Source organism: Coregonus clupeaformis, chromosome 13, assembly GCF_020615455.1.
Source record: "Coregonus clupeaformis isolate EN_2021a chromosome 13, ASM2061545v1, whole genome shotgun sequence".
Taxonomy (NCBI): Eukaryota; Metazoa; Chordata; class Actinopteri; order Salmoniformes; family Salmonidae; genus Coregonus; species Coregonus clupeaformis.
Window position 1 is genome coordinate 3,086,806 of NC_059204.1, and position 19,863 is coordinate 3,106,668.

Sequence of the window (19,863 nt, forward strand, 5' to 3'; positions counted from 1 at the left end):
GTAGTCTCGGTCGTTTTGGGAGAACTAGGTTATCGTTTTGCATCAAGTGCCACACCATGCCTGACGCTAAACCAGCCCTATACCACAAACTAGTAGAATAACTTCAACGCTAGGAAAGCTAGCGTGGAGGAGAAGTGGTGGGGGACTTGTCATTTATTCCGTTGTGAATGTTTGTTGCGGTCGTGGATCATTGAACCAGCCCCCGCCCTCGCCCCCCGCCCTCGCCTCCCCCTCGCCTCCCCTTCCACTCCCCCTCGCCCTCCCACTCCCCCTCGCCCTCCCACTCCCCCTCGCCTCCCACTCTCCCCCTCGCCTCCCACTCCCACTCCCCCTCCCACTCCCACTCCCACTCCCCTCCCACTCCCCCTCCCTCTCCCTCACCCCAGTCTGCACTTTAATACAGGTCCATCCTGCTGTACTGATGTGAAAACGGGGTAGATTATTTTACCCTTGAAGGATTCTCTTGAGAAGGTGAGACTATATTGGTCTTAATGCATTGGTGGGTATTTTTTTTGTCCGCACCAAGAAAAAGCTTGTTTCGTCAGTTAGCTTTGATTAGCAGAAACCATGTAGCTATTAATCAGTGTTAAACATAAAAGGGTGACATTAGCTTTTGTTTTCATCTTGTAGTGTGTTTGGTTTCTCAAGACCCTCCTCTCTGTCATCTGTAGTTTTGTCTGATTGCCTTCATTTCCAACATTGGTCCCCCAGACCCATTGCATATTCAAATTATGATTCAAATTTAATCATCTCACCATTATCCTAATTTAGACTAATATAATGGATTCTGAAAGGAACTTGCAGCTTTCAGCAATGATGTGATTTCATATTCACATCATTGGTTGATTTACATTGATTCAATATGTGATGGGCTGGAATGTAAACTCCTATGCATGGGGTCTTGGGGGACTGCTGTTGGAGTCCTTGTATTGAGCTAGATGCTGTACTACACTCTCAATTATTGGCTTTTTACTCCAGACATTTTTTTATTCCTTGGCAGGGCTAGGTTTCCCACTACAATGCACCCCGCTTATAAGAATCAAAAGCGATGGATTGAAGTGGTCAAACTGTGGGACAGAATCATTCCTATAACTTACAATGTTCTTTGCTTTTCAAGTATCAATCATTTTAAAGAATGAAATCAGCCAAGGCAGATGTGAGTCTTAAAAGAACACTATGTGATGGAGAAAAATGCAACAGTCGATTTTTACTTTGTCGCCCTATAAACAGACAAGACGGGATTCAAACAAACCACAATGGGCCGACCTCGCACTGCACTTGAAGTCGGCAACGGCTTTATCTAGCCCTTCTATGCTGACGCACGTGTTAGCTTTAGCTTCTGAGCTAGCACCAATAGTTCATCACATTTGTCTCCCATAATTAGCCAAAAAAGTTAGCTAAAGGTGGGAGAAAATATTTGGTAGTCATGATCAACCGCACCCATCATTGCACTTGTCTTTTAAAGGCAATTTCCCTTAAGTCAAGTGCAGTGTGACGATGGCGCGTTGCGGTTTGTTTGTATCCTGGCCAAACACTTAAATTGTACCTCTTTGTTGAAGGTGTCTTGCAGTGCAATAACATTGTGGTCTGACATTGGTATTACAAATAAAGCTTGTATTCTATATGTGAGAAGTGCAACTAAACATCCATATCACAGTCACACCTATTGTTGGTCCTTTTAACCCTGTTGTCCGCCATAACTTGTTTGACCAAGGTCTCAATTCAATCCGTATTGCGGAAGATCCGCGTTATAGCTCGATTAGAAATTTAAAGGCAATGTTCCCGCGTTCAGAAACTGCACTCAACAGCCGCTATACGGATTGAATCTAGCTCCAAGTCACTTAATCCAAGTATTGACAACTCTAGATTGATCACTGTCCTCACAATTGCTGCAAAATAGGAACAGCTGAGAACAGTCTAAAGAAAAAGGTCCCAGAAGAGTGGTCTCTCTGTATTATTTAACCTGTGCAAACAAACTAGAGAACAGATAGGTCCTTCTGACTTGCAGTGGGAGGCTAACTATACCATGCCATTACCTTTTTACTGCTTAAAACACACAAACACATAGGTGGAGGAGGTGCATTGTTAGAGGGCGCGTTCAGCAGCAGCAGTGTCCACTTTGGCGGCCTTATTGACCTTTTCTATTTGCCGTAGAGGTCAGGCAAGTAGTGCAGGCAGCCATGCAGATAAGGGCCTGGAAGGTGGCAGATGATAATGGTGACCCAAGGTTCTTACTTCGCAAACAGTGGCGATTTGAGTAACCAGATATGGAGTAGTTTGTTGATCTTTCCCTTTCAAGACGATTCGATACGTATCTAGATACATGGGTGGGGGGGCAATTAAGGCTTTTTTTGAGTCTCCCCCACTTTGGTTCTGCAATCACCCACTAATTAACTTGTCATTTTTACAGATTAAGTGTTTGAGCTGGAATTAATATTTATCGTTTCCAAATTAGCTATGACATATATATATATATATATATATATTCATTGGCTATCACAACATTGGATTTCACCCCCATCTCAAATGGTTTTGACCATTTGGATGTTTTTAAGGAGTGATGTTCTCGCTTCGGCCATGCAGTGCGTCTCGCAAAAGTGATTGCTTTCCTAGTTATGAAATGATCAACTTTACCCTGTACATCTACAAATGACCATATATACGGATTGTTTAAAGCACAACTATTGCTGATGCTGAACAATCAACAAAATCAATTGTAAGCCCCGTTCAGCAGGTATAGCCAGATGAGTTGTCTCCGGTAGCTTACCTTTACTCTGGTAAAACAGCATTTTCAACAGCGCATAGATAACCTAGCAAATTACTAATAAAGCCTAATATCACGCAAGCCATTTTAGCATTTGAATGCTGAAGGTGTTGCGCAGAAATCAGGAACAGGCCGCCTACCTCGAGTTGGTCAGCGCGCGAAGCTGGGCACAGTGCACAATTTGACTAGGCTACTGATATTGCCTGGGGTTGTTCGGCATGCAACATGAATGTCAGTTACATGCAGTTCAACACTTAAGGAGAGGATGAATCACAAAAGGAGGTATTTTCGGAAGGTAAAAAGAATGTCATATGATAATTATTTTGTGATACTTAAGGTTTTAATTGATTTTCTGACTGCATGCTACATTTGCATCGTTTAGGGTCCGTTGACCGATGCACTTGTATCTTAAACATTTGAATCGGGGACCGATGCGTATCAGTGAATTGTTACATCCCTAATAGCTCTCATTCAGGTTAAAATACTAGCAAAGGTACAGTTACGTGACTAAGGGCTCTATTCAATCTATCGCTGAAATGTTACAGATTGCGCGATAATGTAAAGGTAATCTCCCATTGGGCCAACATACAGTGCCTTCGGAAAGTATTCAGACCCCTTGACTTTTTCCACATTGTTAGGTTACCTTTTCTAAAATGAGTTAAATTGTTTTTTTCCCCCTCAAGCTACACACTACCCCATAATGACAAAGCAAAAACAGGTCTAGAAATATTTGCTAATTTATTAAAAATAACTGAAATATGACATTTACATAAGTATTCAGACCCTGTACTCAGTACTTTGTTGAAGCACCTTTGGCAGCGATTACAGCCTCGAGTCTTCTTGGGTATGACGCTACAAGCTTGGCACACCTGTATTTGGGGAGTTTCTCCCATTCTTCTCTGAAGATCCTCTCAAGCTCTGTCAGGTTGGATGGGGAGCGTTGCTACACAGCTATTTTCAGGTCTCTCCAGAGATGTTAGATCGGGTTCAAGTCCAGGCCACTCAAGGACATTGAGACGTGTCCCGAAGCCACTCCTGCGTTGTCTTGGCTGTTTGCTTAGGGTTGTTGTCCTGTTGGAAGGTGAACCTTCACCCCCAGTCTGAGGTCCTGAGCGCTCTGGAGCAGGTTTTCATCAAGGATCTCTCTGTACTTTGCTCCGTTTATCTTTGCCTCGATCTTGATTAGTGTCCCAGTCCCTGCCGCTGAACATCATCCCCATAGCGTGATGCTGCCACCACCATGCTTCACTGTATGGATGGTGCCAGGTTTCTTCCAGACGTGACGCTTGGCATTCAGGCCAAAGAGTTCAATCTTGGTTTCATCAGACCAGAGAATCTGGTTTCTCATGGTCTGAGAGTTTAGGTACATTTTGGCAAACTCCAAGCGGGCTGTCATGTGTCTTTTACTGAGGAGTGGCTTCCGTCTGGCCACTCTACCATAAAGGCCTGGTTGGTGGAGTGCTGCAGAGATGGTTGGCCTTCTGGAAGGTTCTCCAATCTCCACAGAGGCACTCTATCAGAGTGATCATGGTTATCTCCCTGACCAAGGCCCTTCTCCCCCGATTGCTCAGTTTGGCTGGGCGGCCAGCTCTAGGAAGTGTCTTGGTGGTTCCAAACTGCTTCCATTTAAGAATGACGAAGGCCACTGTGTTCTTGGGGACCTTCAATGCTGCAGACATTTTTTGGTACCCTTCCCCAGATCTGTGCCTCGACAAAATCCTGTCTCAGAGCTCTACGGACAATTCCTTCGACCTCATGGCTTGGTTTCTTCTCTGACATGCACTGTCAACTGTGGGACCTTATATAGACAGGTGTGTGCCTTTCCAAATCATGTCCAATCAATTGAATTTACCACAGGTGGACTCCAATCAAGTTGTAGAAACATCGATGATCAATGGAAACAGGATGCACCTGAGCTCAATGTCGATTCTCATAGCAAAGGGTCTGAATATTTATGTAATTAAGGTATGTATTTTTATTTCTAAAAACCTGTTTTCGCTTTGTCATTATGGGGTATTGTGTGTAGATTGCTTAGGGTTTTATTTATTTAATCCATTTTAGAATAAGGCTGTAACGTAACAAAATATGGAAAAGTCAATGGGTCTGAATACTTTCCGAAGGCACTGTATGCAGCATTTACCGTGAATGCAATCTCCGCTAACCCGGGAACATTGCGTTTAAAAGCTGCATTGCTTATAACCTGTGATCGGATTGAATCCCGGCCTCATTCCTGATTTATGGCTTCACAAATAAAAACAAAATGACTACAAGATAGGTCAGTCCTCAGACTTGGCAAATGAGCATTGCAACAGACAATTACGTGACAATACATCCAATTCTCGTTAGTGCTCTTTACATATACTGAAGAAAAATGTGTGCACAAAATTTGACAAAAGCTTTTTGTGCATATGGACATTTTCTGGGCTCTTTTATTTCAGTTCATGAAACATGGGACCAACACTTTACGTTTATATTTTTGTTCAGCGTATAAAAAAAATCAAAAATCAACAGTGAAGGTAAAATGCCAAAAGGCCATTGTTCTGGAGGTCTGACAGTCAAGTTTCAGCACTTTTCTGCAGGAAGAAAAAAATCCATGGTTCCACCGCATCAGCCTTGAGCCAGCAAATTCTGCTCCACTGATCTCCACATCATCCAACAAGGGTGCCCAATGACTAGTATAGAGATTAATGGAGTGCTGCAGTGACTGTTGCCTGTGAACCCAGCCTCCATGTTATCCCAACCGTGCTAGCCAGAGACACAGGGAGCAGACTGAAGCTTTCAATGGCGGACTCAGTCACCAGATCGCTGGGACCGGAGGATCTCTACCACCCATGGAGGACAGCTGGCTCTGGGGCTCTGGGGTTCTGGCGGCCAGAGGAGGTGAGGCTAACAGGGCGGCTGAACAGGGTCGGATAACCCTCAGTGATAAGAGGGGGAGGTGGGAGGGTCACGGGGAAGAGAAGGGCGTAATGGCTCTGCCGGCTGGGGACGCTCAGATGACAGACTTGACCAGTGCCACCATGTGGTCCACCCCACACGCTACATCCACCACATGACCTGGCACAGTCACCTATAACACATTGAAAACAGTACACCATAAAAATAGTAGCATTAAATGCATACATGGACTGGTGGACTAGTTATGCATCCTTTAAAAAGTATGCTACAAAGGGATAATGCACTCCAAAATCAAAGTTTCCAGAGCTTTAAAGTGGTCTAATGTCAAGGTGAGTCCACCTCCCATACCATCTGTTGAGTAGATCCAGCTAGATGCCTCAATCCCAAATGAATGACAAAGATGGGCACCATCTGAGTAGATCATATTAGACAGTGCCCATCTTTTCCATTTGTATGAGATTCAGGCATATAGCTGGGTCTACTCAACATCTCTTTTAATGTCTGAAAACATTAGACAAACTTTGTTGTAGGCTTAGTGGAGTTGCCAACAACCGGATGCATCCAGTTTTCAGGGATACATGTAAATCAACCTAGCCTCCTTTTACGCTAAAAACCGAATGTGGGAACTCAGCTCAGGCGTTTTCTTTTACACCTGTTAATGTTGTAATGGACTGTCACTTTAAGTCGTTTGCATAAATCATAAATATCAATGATCAACAAAATAATGTATAAGTAATCTAAGTCTTGTCTCACCCGCCATGGGAAGTACTGGTCCTCTTTCTTTCCAATACCAAGACATCCTCTCACATTCTTCCCCCAAACGAAGAGCTCCCCACGATCTGGAACAACACAAGCAACAGGTAGACATTCTACATATTTTATATTATTTTTATCATTATTATTATTATTATATCATCCAATGGCTTGTAATGGGAATGGGTTAATAAAATGCTAACAATATGTAAACACACAAGTACATGGAAGGTTTCATATCTTGCATCATCCACTGAATGGTATAGCACCACGTTACTAGTTCCTGGGTAAGAAGTCATACTTCCCGTATGTCAACATATTCATCTTAAACTGTAACATTGTAAATTCTTGTGACTAAAGATGGATTATTATTTTTTTGTCCAACATAACTCATTCCACATACTGAAAATCGCAACTTAACCCACCTGTGACAGCAGCGAAATGATTCAGTCCACAATGGATGCGGCTCACGGTCACCGCAGGGTTAAACTCTGAGCGGCCGAACAGTGTAGGAGGGACCAGCTCAGGGGTTTGGGATTCAGAGAGATTAGGGCCCTTTCCAAGAATGCCGTAGCCCCATACAAACACCTCCCCTCTCTCTGCAAAGACAAACACGCCTTTACTGACACTCTACATTGACAACGACTACCGGTACATATTATTTATTTAAAGGATATGATAAACAAGTCTATTAATAAGGAAGCTATGCTATACAGTCCAGCAATGTTAGTTTCACTTGAATTAGTGGTGTTGGTGCAAGTGATATTTTATTATTTCACTGCCAAGTTCCATTTTGGCTGCCACCCCCCTCAATATTCACAGATCTGAAAGGACTCAATCATTTTTAGCAATACTCTAACCTTCCTATAGAGTAATTGGAGCTTCCACCATATTGCTTTCACATACCCAGTCTTCTCAGATTGGTAAATATCCCAGTTAGCAACGAGCACTTGGCAGGCAGGTGCCCACTTTTAGATGCAAATCAACCCACCAGAGATGGAAGAGGTAGGAACAAATGGACATGGCGAGAGGCCGAAATGGAAATGGACAGGGCCCCGGTACTCACCGTTCAGAATGGCCACCTGTGTGCCTCCACAGGCCACCTGGGTCACTTTGCCCACCCCTTCAAAAGGAAGGAGACGGGGGGAGTTTATCTGAAGAGAGAGGAAACATGGAAGTCAGTATCGGGACAAAAGGCCATACATAGAAATAGAATAAGAACACGTAGTGGTACCTATAGTTTAGCCTGGTGGAACCAGTCTGATCACTACATTCACCATTCTATTTCACTTCACATATCAGTCTGGCATTCCTGCTCATTGAAACTATTTGAGCGGTATTATTCAAAACTACCTTCAGCAATTGGATCTCCTTCAACCATTCAGAGGATGGCCTAATTCAAAGCACAGCCATTTTCTCTTATTTACAAACACCCATCTACTGGAAAGTCCAGACTGATACATGAAGTGAAATAGAATAGTCAATGCAGCTGGTTCCACCAGGCTAACATATACTGTAGTAAAGCCTTGTGAGAAACAAGAGTCACAAAGTTTGGCAAACTTGGTTTGAGATTGTGATGGGCTCATCACCTGGGTGGCCTCAGTGACCGAGGAGAGTTGGAGGTACTCAGAGTTTCCCCAGCCATAGAGCTGGCCGTCCTGGGACACGGCCATGCTGCAGTCTCCGTAGGTGGTCACCTGCTGCACCCTAACCCCAGCCAGGTCCCCTCCTACAGCCACCGGCCTGGCACACATGTTGTGGTGGCCCAGACCTGAAAAAAATACAATAGCTTTGTCTTTAGAAAACAGGGAGACTATGCATGTGTGTAACAGTCTTAATGAAACAATCATGCTCTTTCTTTATGAAACAGTGCACAAAGAGACTTGGGCCCCTATCCACAAAGCTTCTCAGAAAAGGTCCTAGGAATCCAGTTAAAACCTGTTTAAAGGCCCCCCCAAAAAATAAATCCCAGCTCAGAGTAGGTTTTAGGAGGATGTTAAGACACTGCTCAGACAAACTGAGTTTCTCAGCTGGTAATTACGACAATTTGAGGTACCGCAAAGGAAAGATAGTGATGACGCTTGACATTGCTGTAAATGATGGGGAATAACCAATCGAGAGGAGGCATCGCCAGCTGTGAACTCTATTCCATGCTTCAGACAAACAAGGTGAATGTGACTGTACAAATGTTGGATGGCAAAGGTCCGGATGGATATTGTCATTTATTGGTGTAGTAATAAACCCCCACCTCGCAACCCATGCGACCCCAAACTGTTTACACCCCTCTTGTTGGTGGAGAGAAAATGTTGCCGTTTTTAAGTTAATTTTCTGCAATTCTACCCATTTTGCGTGGGACAGAGAAATGTTTAGATTCCCAATTTTTTTTTATTAATTGGTAGTTGGGACCCGCGCTCCGTATTGACCTTGTTATGAGTCCGGAAACGGACCACCACTTGAGTATGGGGGCCTAGAGGTTATAAGTATTTAGGCATATCATGTGAAACAGGCCTTGTGAAATAATTGTCAAAAGCGCAAGAGATACTGTTTTATGTAGGTATATTATTTATGGATTGATTATATCAAAATATTCCAAACCCCAAAGCAATTGCATGTGGCGCAGGAACCACTGACTCACTGCCTTTTTCTATAATCAAGACACCTGCCGGTAACTCTTAACTGGTTAGGACAGCTCATGAAGTCTCCTAAATATCTGCCGACTAGGTTGGACTCTTGTGACTACAGAGGCTTCATACATAGATTTTATTTTTAGGAGTAAAATGGCTCTATTCCCAGCACTAACAACCAATTTTCTACTCAGATACTTTGTGGAAGAAATGTGTAAAGCTCACACAGCAGGAGAGAAATGCTCTATATTTACACAAGGTCATTATTTGGTTAAGTACATTTGGGTAATCCTGCATAGAAATAAACTGATATCGGAGAAAAGTATGCAAAAAGGTGGAGATACTGATAATAAACAACAGCGACTCAGTTTATCTTTCTGCCTTCTGGAATCTTTATAGGGACCCCTTGGCATTTTCCCAGCGTGTGTGTGTGTATGTGTGTGTGTGGGGGGGCTTCTAACCTGTCTGTCCATCTGCCCCCCAGCCACAGGCATACACCTTGCCTGTCTCAGTCAGGAACAGACTGTGGTCCTGCCCACACACCACCTACAGGACAAATATGGCATCAATATGGCATCCGCAGGCTTCAGTCACACATAACACATCCGCACACAACTCATTTTCACTCTGGGGTGAAGTTTCCCCTATGTTCAGATCTAGGATCTGCTTTCCATCCCTCCATCCTATTATTTGTTTACTTAGCCTTTATTTACCCAGGTGAGTCATTTAGAACAGATTTTCCTTTACAATAATGACCAAGATGGAGCAATAATGGCTGAGGTGTCTTACTGTCCCTTACACAGAACACACCTGAGTCACTGGGCTGTCAAAGCCTTCCATCTTGTGAATGATGTGACTGGCACTGCAATGGAGAGAGAGAATATATATTAGATAGATAGATAGGATAGAGTGCCTATAGAAAGTCTACAGACCTTCAGACTTTTTCTACATTTTGCTGCCTTCAAATTAAATCTAAAAAGGGATTAGATTATTTTCCTACAGATCTACATAACCTACTCCACATTTTCAAAGTGAAAGAAAGTTATAGAACATTTTCCAAATTAAGAAGAAAAACAAAACACTGAAATATCATAATTGGATAAGTCTCTACCCCCGATTTAATACTTGGTGGAAGCACCTTTGGCAGCCATTACAGATTTAAAAAAAACAGGTAAAAATACACCTTATGGTACAACGGGGACTGTGAAGAGACACACACAAGGGTATAGACACATGCATACGCACACATTGTGATATTGTTGTTTGGTGGTATTAAACATTTTGTATTGTAGATAGGTAGTGGTGTAATAATGTCATATGATGTACTGTTTTATATTTTGTTTTATATGTAATGTAAGTGCTTTCATATGTTTGGACCCCAGGAAGAGTAGCTGCTGCATTGGCAGCAGCTAATGGAGATCCCTAATAAATACAAATACAGCTGTGAATCATTTTCATTAAGATTTTCTACCAACTTTGCACAACTCTCAGGGCAACATATATCCATCGTTTTTGTCTAAATTGCTCAGGGTCAGTAAATTTGGTTGGGGATCATTAATGGAGAGCAATATTTAAACCTTGTCTCTGATTTTCTAAGCAGATTTAAGCCAGGACTGAGACTAGACCACGCAACACCTCTTGGAAAGCCATTCTGATGGGTTTTTTGCATAAAAAACTGCCACGCAGAAAAATAAGGGTTAGGTTTTCAGAAGACTGAGCTGGGTTTACCTCTAACTTTTTACCTGGGCTTTGTTCCTTTCATATTTACTTTCAGCCTAACAAACTCCCCAGTCCCTGCCGGTGAGAAGCATACCCATAACATGATGCTGCCACCACAATACTTGAAAATACAAAGGGATCAACATTGCATTCACTCCATATTACTGGCCTGTATGACAAAGTGAAAAGAAAGAAGCCTGTGTTAAAAAAATACACTCCAAATCATCCTTTCTGTTTGTAAGAAAGCTGTTAAGTAATACTGCAAGACTTACTTTTAGGCCTAAATTTAAAACTACAGGGTTGGGTGAATTCCAATACAACACAGAGTGAAACCCTCTCTATTTTCAAGTATTTTGGAGGCAGCATCATGTTATGGGTATGCTTGTCATCAGCAGGGACTGGGGGGGGGGAGCCATCAATCAATTACTCAAGGAGCCCTGTCTGTCCAGAAAAGGTCACCTCTGCCCCCTCCCTGTCGGCCATTTTGCATAAAGACCCCAGTCCCCTTGCCTACTGTCCACCAATGTCCCATACAAACAGCCCAAGTACCTAATAATCGGGAAAGGCAATCACTCTAAGTAGGCCTCTAAAGACCTAGGGCCGTATGTATCAAGAGTAGGAGTGCTGATCTAGGATCAGCTCCCCCCAGTCCATATAATCGTATTCATTGTGATCAAAAAGGCTAAACTGATCCTAAATCAGCACTCCTACACCGATACATACGACCCCTGAAAAACATTTCTAATAGGATTGTTGTTCAACTTAGGCAGTCATTGGGCAGAAAAGCACAGTCTGAAATTCCTGGAGAGTGAATATATTTCCAGCCTGCATTGATTTGACACTATGAGTCATCATTAGTATGACTCAACATACACCCGGTCGTGTTGCATGACAACGGCAGAGGCAGACTTTCCTTAGCATTTTGAGCATTGTTTCAGCCTGATCAACTGCGTCTGTAATATGGTAATATGGTGTGTAAACAATTCATAGCGGTGTGTGTGTGTGTGTGTGTGTGTGTGTGGTGTCATACCTGTAGATTTCATCTTCAACCATCTTCCTCCCACACTGGCCATAGGCATTGTTCCCCAGACTGAACACTTTGATGTGGGAGAGAGAGAATGAGGGAAAGGGGAGAGAGAGACACACACACACAAAACATGTGGGAGGATGATCCAGGGGTATGGTTAGATTAACAACAGTGTGGAAATGGAGCTGTGTCTGTAAAACAAACAGTAGGACCTTATTTTAAAGTACAAAAATGACCAGGTATTTTCTTAGAAAATACATAGTAAAAATTCAAATAAAATGTACACAGTATTAAACTATAAATTACATGTTTGTTTCTTTGGAATAACTGGGCACCAGGTAGTTACAAATTGTTATATTCTTTTAGGTAAGTACCTCAAAGTACTGATTGTTACCACATAATTTCCAAGTAAATTCCAGGGAAATACCAGTGGAAAGAGTACTGTATAAAAAAGTGCCACCAAATGAACAATCGTTACGCAACTATAAAGCCCTCTTCGCCGATCATCAGCTCAAATGTATTTCTGCAAAGTGCATAAGCGAAGGTCAGGATTCAAATTACACATCTACTAAAAATAGTAGGAAGGATTAACATCAATATTTTCAACACATAAGGGACCACATGTTGATATCTTAACCCTACGGGGTTGACCTGCTCAGTTATGGGAGTGCCCTAGCTTGCATCCATGTGTAGTAATTTGAACTAATTAGGTTATGGGCTTACTCATGGGCCCAACGGTAGGGGAATGTCTTTAGGATGTGAACCCAGCAGCCCTCCAATTCCCCCCCCCATTTTCCCTAGTTTCTGTGTGACATTTTCCTCAAAAAAGCACACACAGCGAGCAAAATAACCCTAAACAAACAGGATGGCATAATATCCAAGGTATAAATTATAATCTCAGAACCTATATCTTGAGCTAGCTATTTTACTTGATTTCCATTACATTTCCTTACATGTATGTGAATGTCTGTCACGAGAGCTTATCCAAGACAGGTTTCACGCTTTCATGCTCTTTACTTAGACTCCTGTTAAATAAAAGCCACCTTCTCAAGGATATCATAAAAGGAAGGTGTAACACAAATCGCATTGCTCACAGTACTGGAAGTTATATGGGAATTTTCGTTTTATGTGAGGAGAACAAAACGTCACCCTCTGTGTCGTCTCTTACCTCCCTCTGAGTCGGTGAGCACCAGGGAGTGGGCACGGCCACATGCCACCTGCACTACCCTGGTCTGCTGGGGTCTGGCCAGGGGGAGAGGCAAAGGGGAGGGCTCCAGCACATAGTCATAGCTCTTATCTAGAGAGGGAACACAAGGTGATTATAAACATCACTGGGATGGTCTGACACTAGTCTGGTCGCAGATCTGTTTGTGCTCTTGCAAACTCCATTGCTGTTTTTGTCAAGCCTTGGCAAGAGAGCAGAAACAGACTGGCACCCAGACTAGTCTGACACACGCTCGTTCACAGGCATCAGCTCAGGGCAGGCGCTGCACAAATTCATCTGAATATTGGACGGCTAAATCAGCTGATGGGACTATACAATCCATATCATATAGACTAAAGATTGGTGAAAGTGTGCAGCAGTTGTTGAAAACATACACCCACCATCGAGCAAATTATGCACATCCTGCAATCTTTCTCGGTTGACAAGCTGGTGCACTTCTATGGCTGAATAGGTTAAAGCTGCAATCCTTCATGCGAAAAACAACAAACTGCAGCCCCTGCCACTTGGTTTGTTATAAAGCTGAGGGATGGCCATTGTTAACAAGCAATTTAGTTAAACCTTTTTGGGAAAGGTAGTTGTCCTAAACTCATTAGGCATCTATAAGTTATATTCTTCATCAATCAATTGGTCATTAATTGAAAGAGCAAGATCCCAGATTGTGCGTTTAAAAACAAAAGGAGGAGAGAGTGCTCATCATGGAGGATGGGGGAGCGAGAGAGTGAATGAGTGTCTTACGGCGGTCTTGCTGGGTGCGTTGGAAGCCCAGCTGTGAGTCTCTGTTGAGGCCCATGCCCCACACCTTGGTGAGGTCCTTGGTGGAAGAGGAGAGGAGGGTAAAGCCATACCCACAGGCTGCAGAGGAGATCTGAGGGGAGGGACCAGCTCGGGAGTCAGTCACTCACTGTCAGTCAGCGTCATCTATTCAAGTACAGCACTTGTGTTTTCAACAGTTCGCATATCATGTTAGAAACGGCATGCATGGCAAGTATGTGTACCTGCCGTGGGTACAGATGCATTTCACAGTGAGTGAGGACATGAGGACAAAATTCAGTGCTGTCAAGTAGTAGTGGTTAGGCAGTGGTCAGGTCACCAAGCCTGGTCCTGGCTTTTGCTCCAGCACAGTACTTACACACCTAATTTAGCTAATCAACTGCTCATCAAATCAAATCAAATTGTATTTGTCACATGCGCCGAAAAAAAACAGGTATAGAGACCTTACCGTGAAATGCTTACTTACAAGCCCTTAACCAACAATGCAGTTCAAGAAATAGAGTTAAGAAAATATTTACTAAATAAACTAAAGTAAAAAATAAAATAAAAAGTAACACAATAAAATAACAATAACGAGGCTATATACAGGGGGTACCGGTACCGAGTCAATGTGCGGGGGTACAGTTAGTCGAGGTCATTTGTACATGTAGGTAGGGGTAAAGTGACTATGCATAGATAATAAACTAAACTAATAAAAGATCAATGCAAATCGTCTGGGTGGCCATTTGATTAAATTGTTCAGCAGTCAAAAATACCTCGATTAGCAGAATCAGCCTTGTTTTCAGTAGACACGAAACAAGAGAAAAACGCTATGAAACAGAAGTAGCCTACTACCTTGTCTGAACTTGTCCAATAAGAAGAACCCATATTTTCGTTTTCAGTTGCAAAACATCATGCCCCAGCCCTAACAAACAAACACAGCCTGGCTGTGTAGACCAACTGGCCTGGAACAAATGCAGTTGTCATACATTGTATAGAAACATGTCTATTATGTCAGTTAAGTGTTTCTGTGGTTAAACAGACATTACCTGCTGCTCTGTCTCCAGACGGTAAGGAGTGAGCTGGTATTTCCTAGGCTTTTTCCTGCCACTGTCTGGAACCACAAAGCTGGGGATGCCCAGAGCTCCAGTGTAGCTAAACCCCCATACGAACACCTTGTGGTTGGGCTTTCGCTGCTTCCCTACATACTGAAACACTGGACCCTCATCCTTTAGCTCCCGAGACCTGGGGGCACTGGTGTGGGTCGCATATCCCTGAGCTCCAGGTGCTAACCTGTGTCGGGCACACAGTCGAAGGTACGCCAATGACATCTCCCCCCCTGAGAAATCATGAAACAGATAACATAATGAGCTAGATATTGGGTTGTCATTGGCAGTTTGACAGAGAGGACAAAGAGTTGTGTAATGTGCAAAGAATATATCATTTAAAAGAGTTCATGCAGCCATTTTCTAACTAGCTCGCTAGATAACCAAGGTAAACATATTCTAGAAGCAGAGCCAGTAAGCTAACGTAACCATTTCAGTAACAGTGCAGTGATGAATTGCAGTTTTGCAAGCAGCATCGAGATCGTTGTAAACAACAAAAAAACACATCATACACCTTTAGCTAGCTATAATAGTCCCGCATCATCACATAAAAAGTGTAACGTTAGCTAGTTCTATGTAGGGTTTTCAGCAGTGTTGCCAATTATTTTTCAAGGAAAGTACAGTAGCTGGTTGCTCCATTTGTCGCTAGAAGTCTCTAGACGACTTCATGACGTTAATTTGTGCATGCGCATGAAGAAATAATATTATTTTTGTTTTTGCTTATGCCACAGATAGAACAATGAGACAGATAATTCACTGGACATATACATGTGACTTAAACACGGGTGCCTAACAACACCCGTGCCAATATATCCCCGTGCCAATATATCCCCGTGCCTAACAACACCCGTGCCAATATATCCCCGTGCCTAACAACACCCGTGCCAATATATCCCCGTGCCTAACAACACCCGTGCCAATATATCCCCGTGCCAATATATCCCCGTGCCAATATATCCCCGTGCCAATATATCCTCCAAACACCGGCTTCTCGGCATTGTCACTTAATTACAAATATTTGCTTATGCTCTCCCTCAGTCTCTCATGCAATGAGACATTCTCCAAAGCAAAACTGAAAAGAATGTTTAAAGGAGAACAAAAAGGAACAGATTAAATAATTAAACAGCACAGAAAAAACTAAGGTAGAGCACTTTTTTAGAAAATTGATTGTTAATGCCTAGGAGAGCTGTGGTGTCATAACAACAAGTAACCGGTTTAATACATTCACTTCAAGCGCTGCAGCAGCAGGGAGAGGATCAAGAGGTTAGAGAGGAGAGAGGCGGGGGAGGGAGCGGAGAGGCGGGGGGAGGGAGAGGAGAGAGGCGGGGAGGGAGAGGAGAGAGGCGGGGGAGGAGAGAGAGAGGCGGGGGGAGGGAGCGGAGAGAGGCGGGGGAGGGAGAGGAGAGAGGCGGGGGAGGGAGCGGAGAGGCGGGGGAGGGAGAGGAGAGAGGCGGGGGAGGGAGCGGAGAGAGGCGGGGGGAGGGAGAGGAGAGAGGCGGGGGAGGGAGCGAGAGGCGGGGGAGGGAGAGGAGAGAGGCGGGGGAGGGAGAGGAGAGAGGCGGAGGGAGGGAGAGGAGAGAGGCGGGGGGAGGGAGAGAGGAGGCGGGAGAGAGCGGAGAGAGGGGGGAGGGAGCGGAGAGGCGGGGAGGGAGAGGAGAGAGGCGGGGGAGGGAGGAGAGAGGCGGGGAGGGAGAGGAGAGAGGCGGGGGAGGGAGAGGAGAGAGGCGGGGAGGGAGAGGAGAGAGGCGGGGGGGAGGGAGGGAGGAGAGGCGGGGAGGGAGAGGAGAGAGGCGGGGGAGGGAGAGGAGAGAGGCGGGGAGGGAGAGGAGAGAGGCGGGGGAGGGAGAGGAGAGAGGCGGGGAGGGAGAGGAGAGAGGCGGGGGAGGGAGAGGAGAGAGGCGGGGGAGGGAGCGGAGAGGCGGGGAGGGAGCGGAGAGAGGCGGGGGAGGGAGAGGAGAGAGGCGGGGGAGGGAGAGGAGAGAGGCGGGGAGGGAGAGGGGGGGAGAGAGGCGGGGGAGGGAGAGGAGAGAGGCGGGGGAGGGAGCGGAGAGAGGCGGGGGAGGGAGAGAGAGAGGCGGGGGGAGGAGAGGAGAGAGGCGGGGAGGGAGCGGAGAGAGGCGGGGAGGGAGCGGAGAGGCGGGAGGGAGAGGAGAGAGGCGGGGGAGGGAGAGAGAGAGGCGGGGAGGAGAGGAGAGAGGCGGGGAGGGAGAGGAGAGAGGCGGGGAGGGAGCGGAGAGAGGCGGGGGAGGGAGAGGAGAGAGGCGGGGGAGGGAGAGGAGAGGCGGGGGAGGGAGCGGAGAGAGGCGGGGGAGGGAGAGGAGAGAGGCGGGGGAGGGAGAGGAGAGAGGCGGGGGAGGGAGCGGAGAGAGGCGGGGGAGGGAGAGGAGAGAGGCGGGGGAGGGAGAGGAGAGAGGCGGGAGGGAGAGGAGAGAGGCGGGGAGGGAGAGGAGAGAGGCGGGGGAGGGAGCGGAGAGAGGCGGGGAGGGAGAGGAGAGAGGCGGGAGGGAGCGGAGAGAGGCGGGGGAGGGAGAGGAGAGAGGCGGGGGAGGGAGCGGAGAGAGGCGGGGGAGGGAGCGGAGAGAGGCGGGGGAGGGAGAGGAGAGAGGCGGGGGAGGGAGAGGAGAGAGGCGGGGGGAGAGGAGAGAGGCGGGGAGGGAGAGGAGAGAGGCGGGGGAGGGAGAGGAGAGAGGCGGGGGAGGGAGAGGAGAGAGGCGGGGGAGGGAGAGGAGAGAGGCGGGGGAGGGAGAGGAGAGAGGCGGGGGAGGGAGCGGAGAGAGGCGGGGGAGGGAGCGGAAAGGGCGCAAGTGATGGGTGCACCTACACGCAGCAGCCTGCCGGCGGAGGCGGAGCAGACTGCAGAGCAGAACAGCTGTGCTCAGCCATACAAAACAGGGAAGTCTCTAAATCAACCAAAAGTCGCTGTGTCAGCCTTAAAAAGTAACTAAATGTGTCACTATACTCTTACCAATAAAAGTCACTGGAGGGGTCTGAAAACTCTAGACAAATTCGTTAAATTGGCAACACTTGTTTTCAGTGGTTACATTCGCCCACATCTGGCTCCATGTGAACTACAATTCCAATGCTGTGTTTTGACTTTTAGAAAAGTCAATCGCTTTCAAACCGGTTTTCTAAACAGCAAGAAATAATCTTTCAAATTAAAAAGATACACTTACTGTAGCAGTTTTGCACAGATCCACCAGCAGTGTGCCTCCAGTTGATGAACTAGCTACACTTCTTCACCAGGTATGCTTAACGTTACACACAGGTGTTCGAGCACGCTAGATAGCTAATTAGCAAAGGTGGTCGCCTATGTCTGGCTTCTGTAAACAAGCATAACATGGAGATATGGCTGTGGGAATACTAACCCTATAAAAGGTGTGTAGCAATTTAACATTTGGTTTTTAGAAAATTATGAAAGATGATATGAAAGATGCGTTCCTTATGTTTCCAAAAACGTCCCGCAAGCGATGCGTGTTAATGTTTAGAGCAAGCGTCGTGGCTCTTAACAAAACACCCCCTGTCAGAAGATACTATCGTCAATAGGCGCTAAAGCAGTTAGTCTATGAATGGGGGTAGCTAGCTATGTGAATGGTCTTACCTGTTATGGTTATTTTGAGTCTTCACGACAAGAGCTTCAATGTGACACCTACATACTGATTTAATCTTCGTAATATTCATAGCTACATTATTTTGGATGACATAGGTTGTGGTTTTATTCAATGCAATTTATTTTACAGGCGTGTTACCGCCGAGGAGGCAGCCATGAGTCACCCCTAACTGCACTTTTAACTTTGACCCGGTTCAAAAAGGAAGCGGCTGGGCCAAATCCCTAACAACGCAAGTGACAGTCCGCCACCTGCAGGGCTGGAGTGTATATTCTGAATCCCAGTTTAATATCTGAGTAACTGTAAATGTTATGAGTCATCAATTCTGTCTCACGCCCATTCGCAATATATTAACACGTGTTTTGGGGGATCCCTCCATTTCGTATGATTGAATTTATCTGGTAGTTGCGAAATGCTATGGTTGTGCTTACTGTAGCTAAAGTTGCTAATTAGCTAAGATTCTAAAGTTGTCCCCAACTTGATTCGAACATGCAACCTTTAGGTTGCTAGACGTTTGCATCATAGGTTAGGGTTAGCGTAAGGGTTCAACATGTTAAGTATGCAACAATTTCAACGATTTTACTGAGTTACAATTAATATAAGGAAATCAGTCAATTGAAATAAATAAATTAGGCCCTAATCTATGGATTTCACATGACTGAGCAGGGGCGCAGCCATGTGTGGGCCAGGGAGGGCATACGCCCACCCACTTGGGAGCCAGGCCCAGCTAATCAGAAGGAGTTTTTCCCCACAAAAGGGCTATATTACAGATAGAAATACCCTTCAGTTTCATCAACTGTCCGGGTGGCTAGTCTCAGACGAACCCGCAGGTGAAGAAGCCGGAAGTGGAGGTCCAGGGCTGGCGTGGTTACACGTGGTCTGCGGTTGTGAGGCCGGTTGGTCGTACTGACAAATTCTCTAAAATGACATCTTAAATAACATTATGTCTTAATAATAATAATAATAATTGGTCATTTAGCAGACGCTCTTATCCAGAGCGACTTACAGGAGCAATTAGGGTTAAGTGCCTTGCTCAAGGGCACATCGACAGATTTTTCACCTAGTCGGCTCGGGGATTAGAACCAGCGACCTTTCGGTTACTGGCACAACGCTCTTAACCACTAAGCTACCTGCCGCCGTCTTAAGTAACCAGACCATTTGTAACATCATAGGAATTTGAGGTACCCAACAAAATGTGTACTATGCTACGTCTAGTCGGAGCGACCAGGCTGAAATCATACATACATTAGGACAAGGAGAATGAGCAGAGAAGATAAAAATGCAGAGACTGCAGAACATTGTCTGAATTATTATTTATTTTGTAGGTTACAAATAGCTAAATTCAACAAATAAATAACTCATCTTATGTTCCAAAAACTGCATACTGCGTCA

The 19,863-nt window shown here is 45.2% G+C and overlaps 1 protein-coding gene across 4 annotated transcripts; it reads right to left on the minus strand.

The window, feature by feature from the left end:
• Positions 1-5,170: 5,170 nt before the first annotated feature.
• On the minus strand, positions 5,171-18,643 carry rcc1l (RCC1 like). 4 transcript variants are annotated; one of them, XM_041893736.2, is made up of 13 exons: positions 18,465-18,643; positions 18,040-18,186; positions 14,810-15,099; positions 13,746-13,875; positions 12,954-13,082; positions 11,789-11,855; positions 9,850-9,901; positions 9,501-9,585; positions 8,005-8,186; positions 7,482-7,569; positions 6,841-7,014; positions 6,416-6,501; positions 5,172-5,834 (listed from the first exon to the last, which is right to left on the minus strand). In XM_041893736.2, exons 3-13 carry the CDS (start codon positions 15,089-15,091, stop codon positions 5,757-5,759), a joined length of 1,353 nt encoding a protein of 450 aa, XP_041749670.1. In that variant the 5' UTR covers positions 15,092-15,099; positions 18,040-18,186; positions 18,465-18,643; the 3' UTR covers positions 5,172-5,756. The 4 variants fall into 4 exon arrangements, with proteins under 4 accessions (XP_041749672.1, XP_041749670.1, XP_041749671.1 ...); XM_041893738.2 differs by lacking the exons at positions 18,040-18,186; positions 18,465-18,643 and adding an exon at positions 15,381-15,507 and having other exon boundaries at positions 5,171-5,834; XM_041893737.2 differs by lacking the exon at positions 18,040-18,186.
• Positions 18,644-19,863: the final 1,220 nt, after the last annotated feature.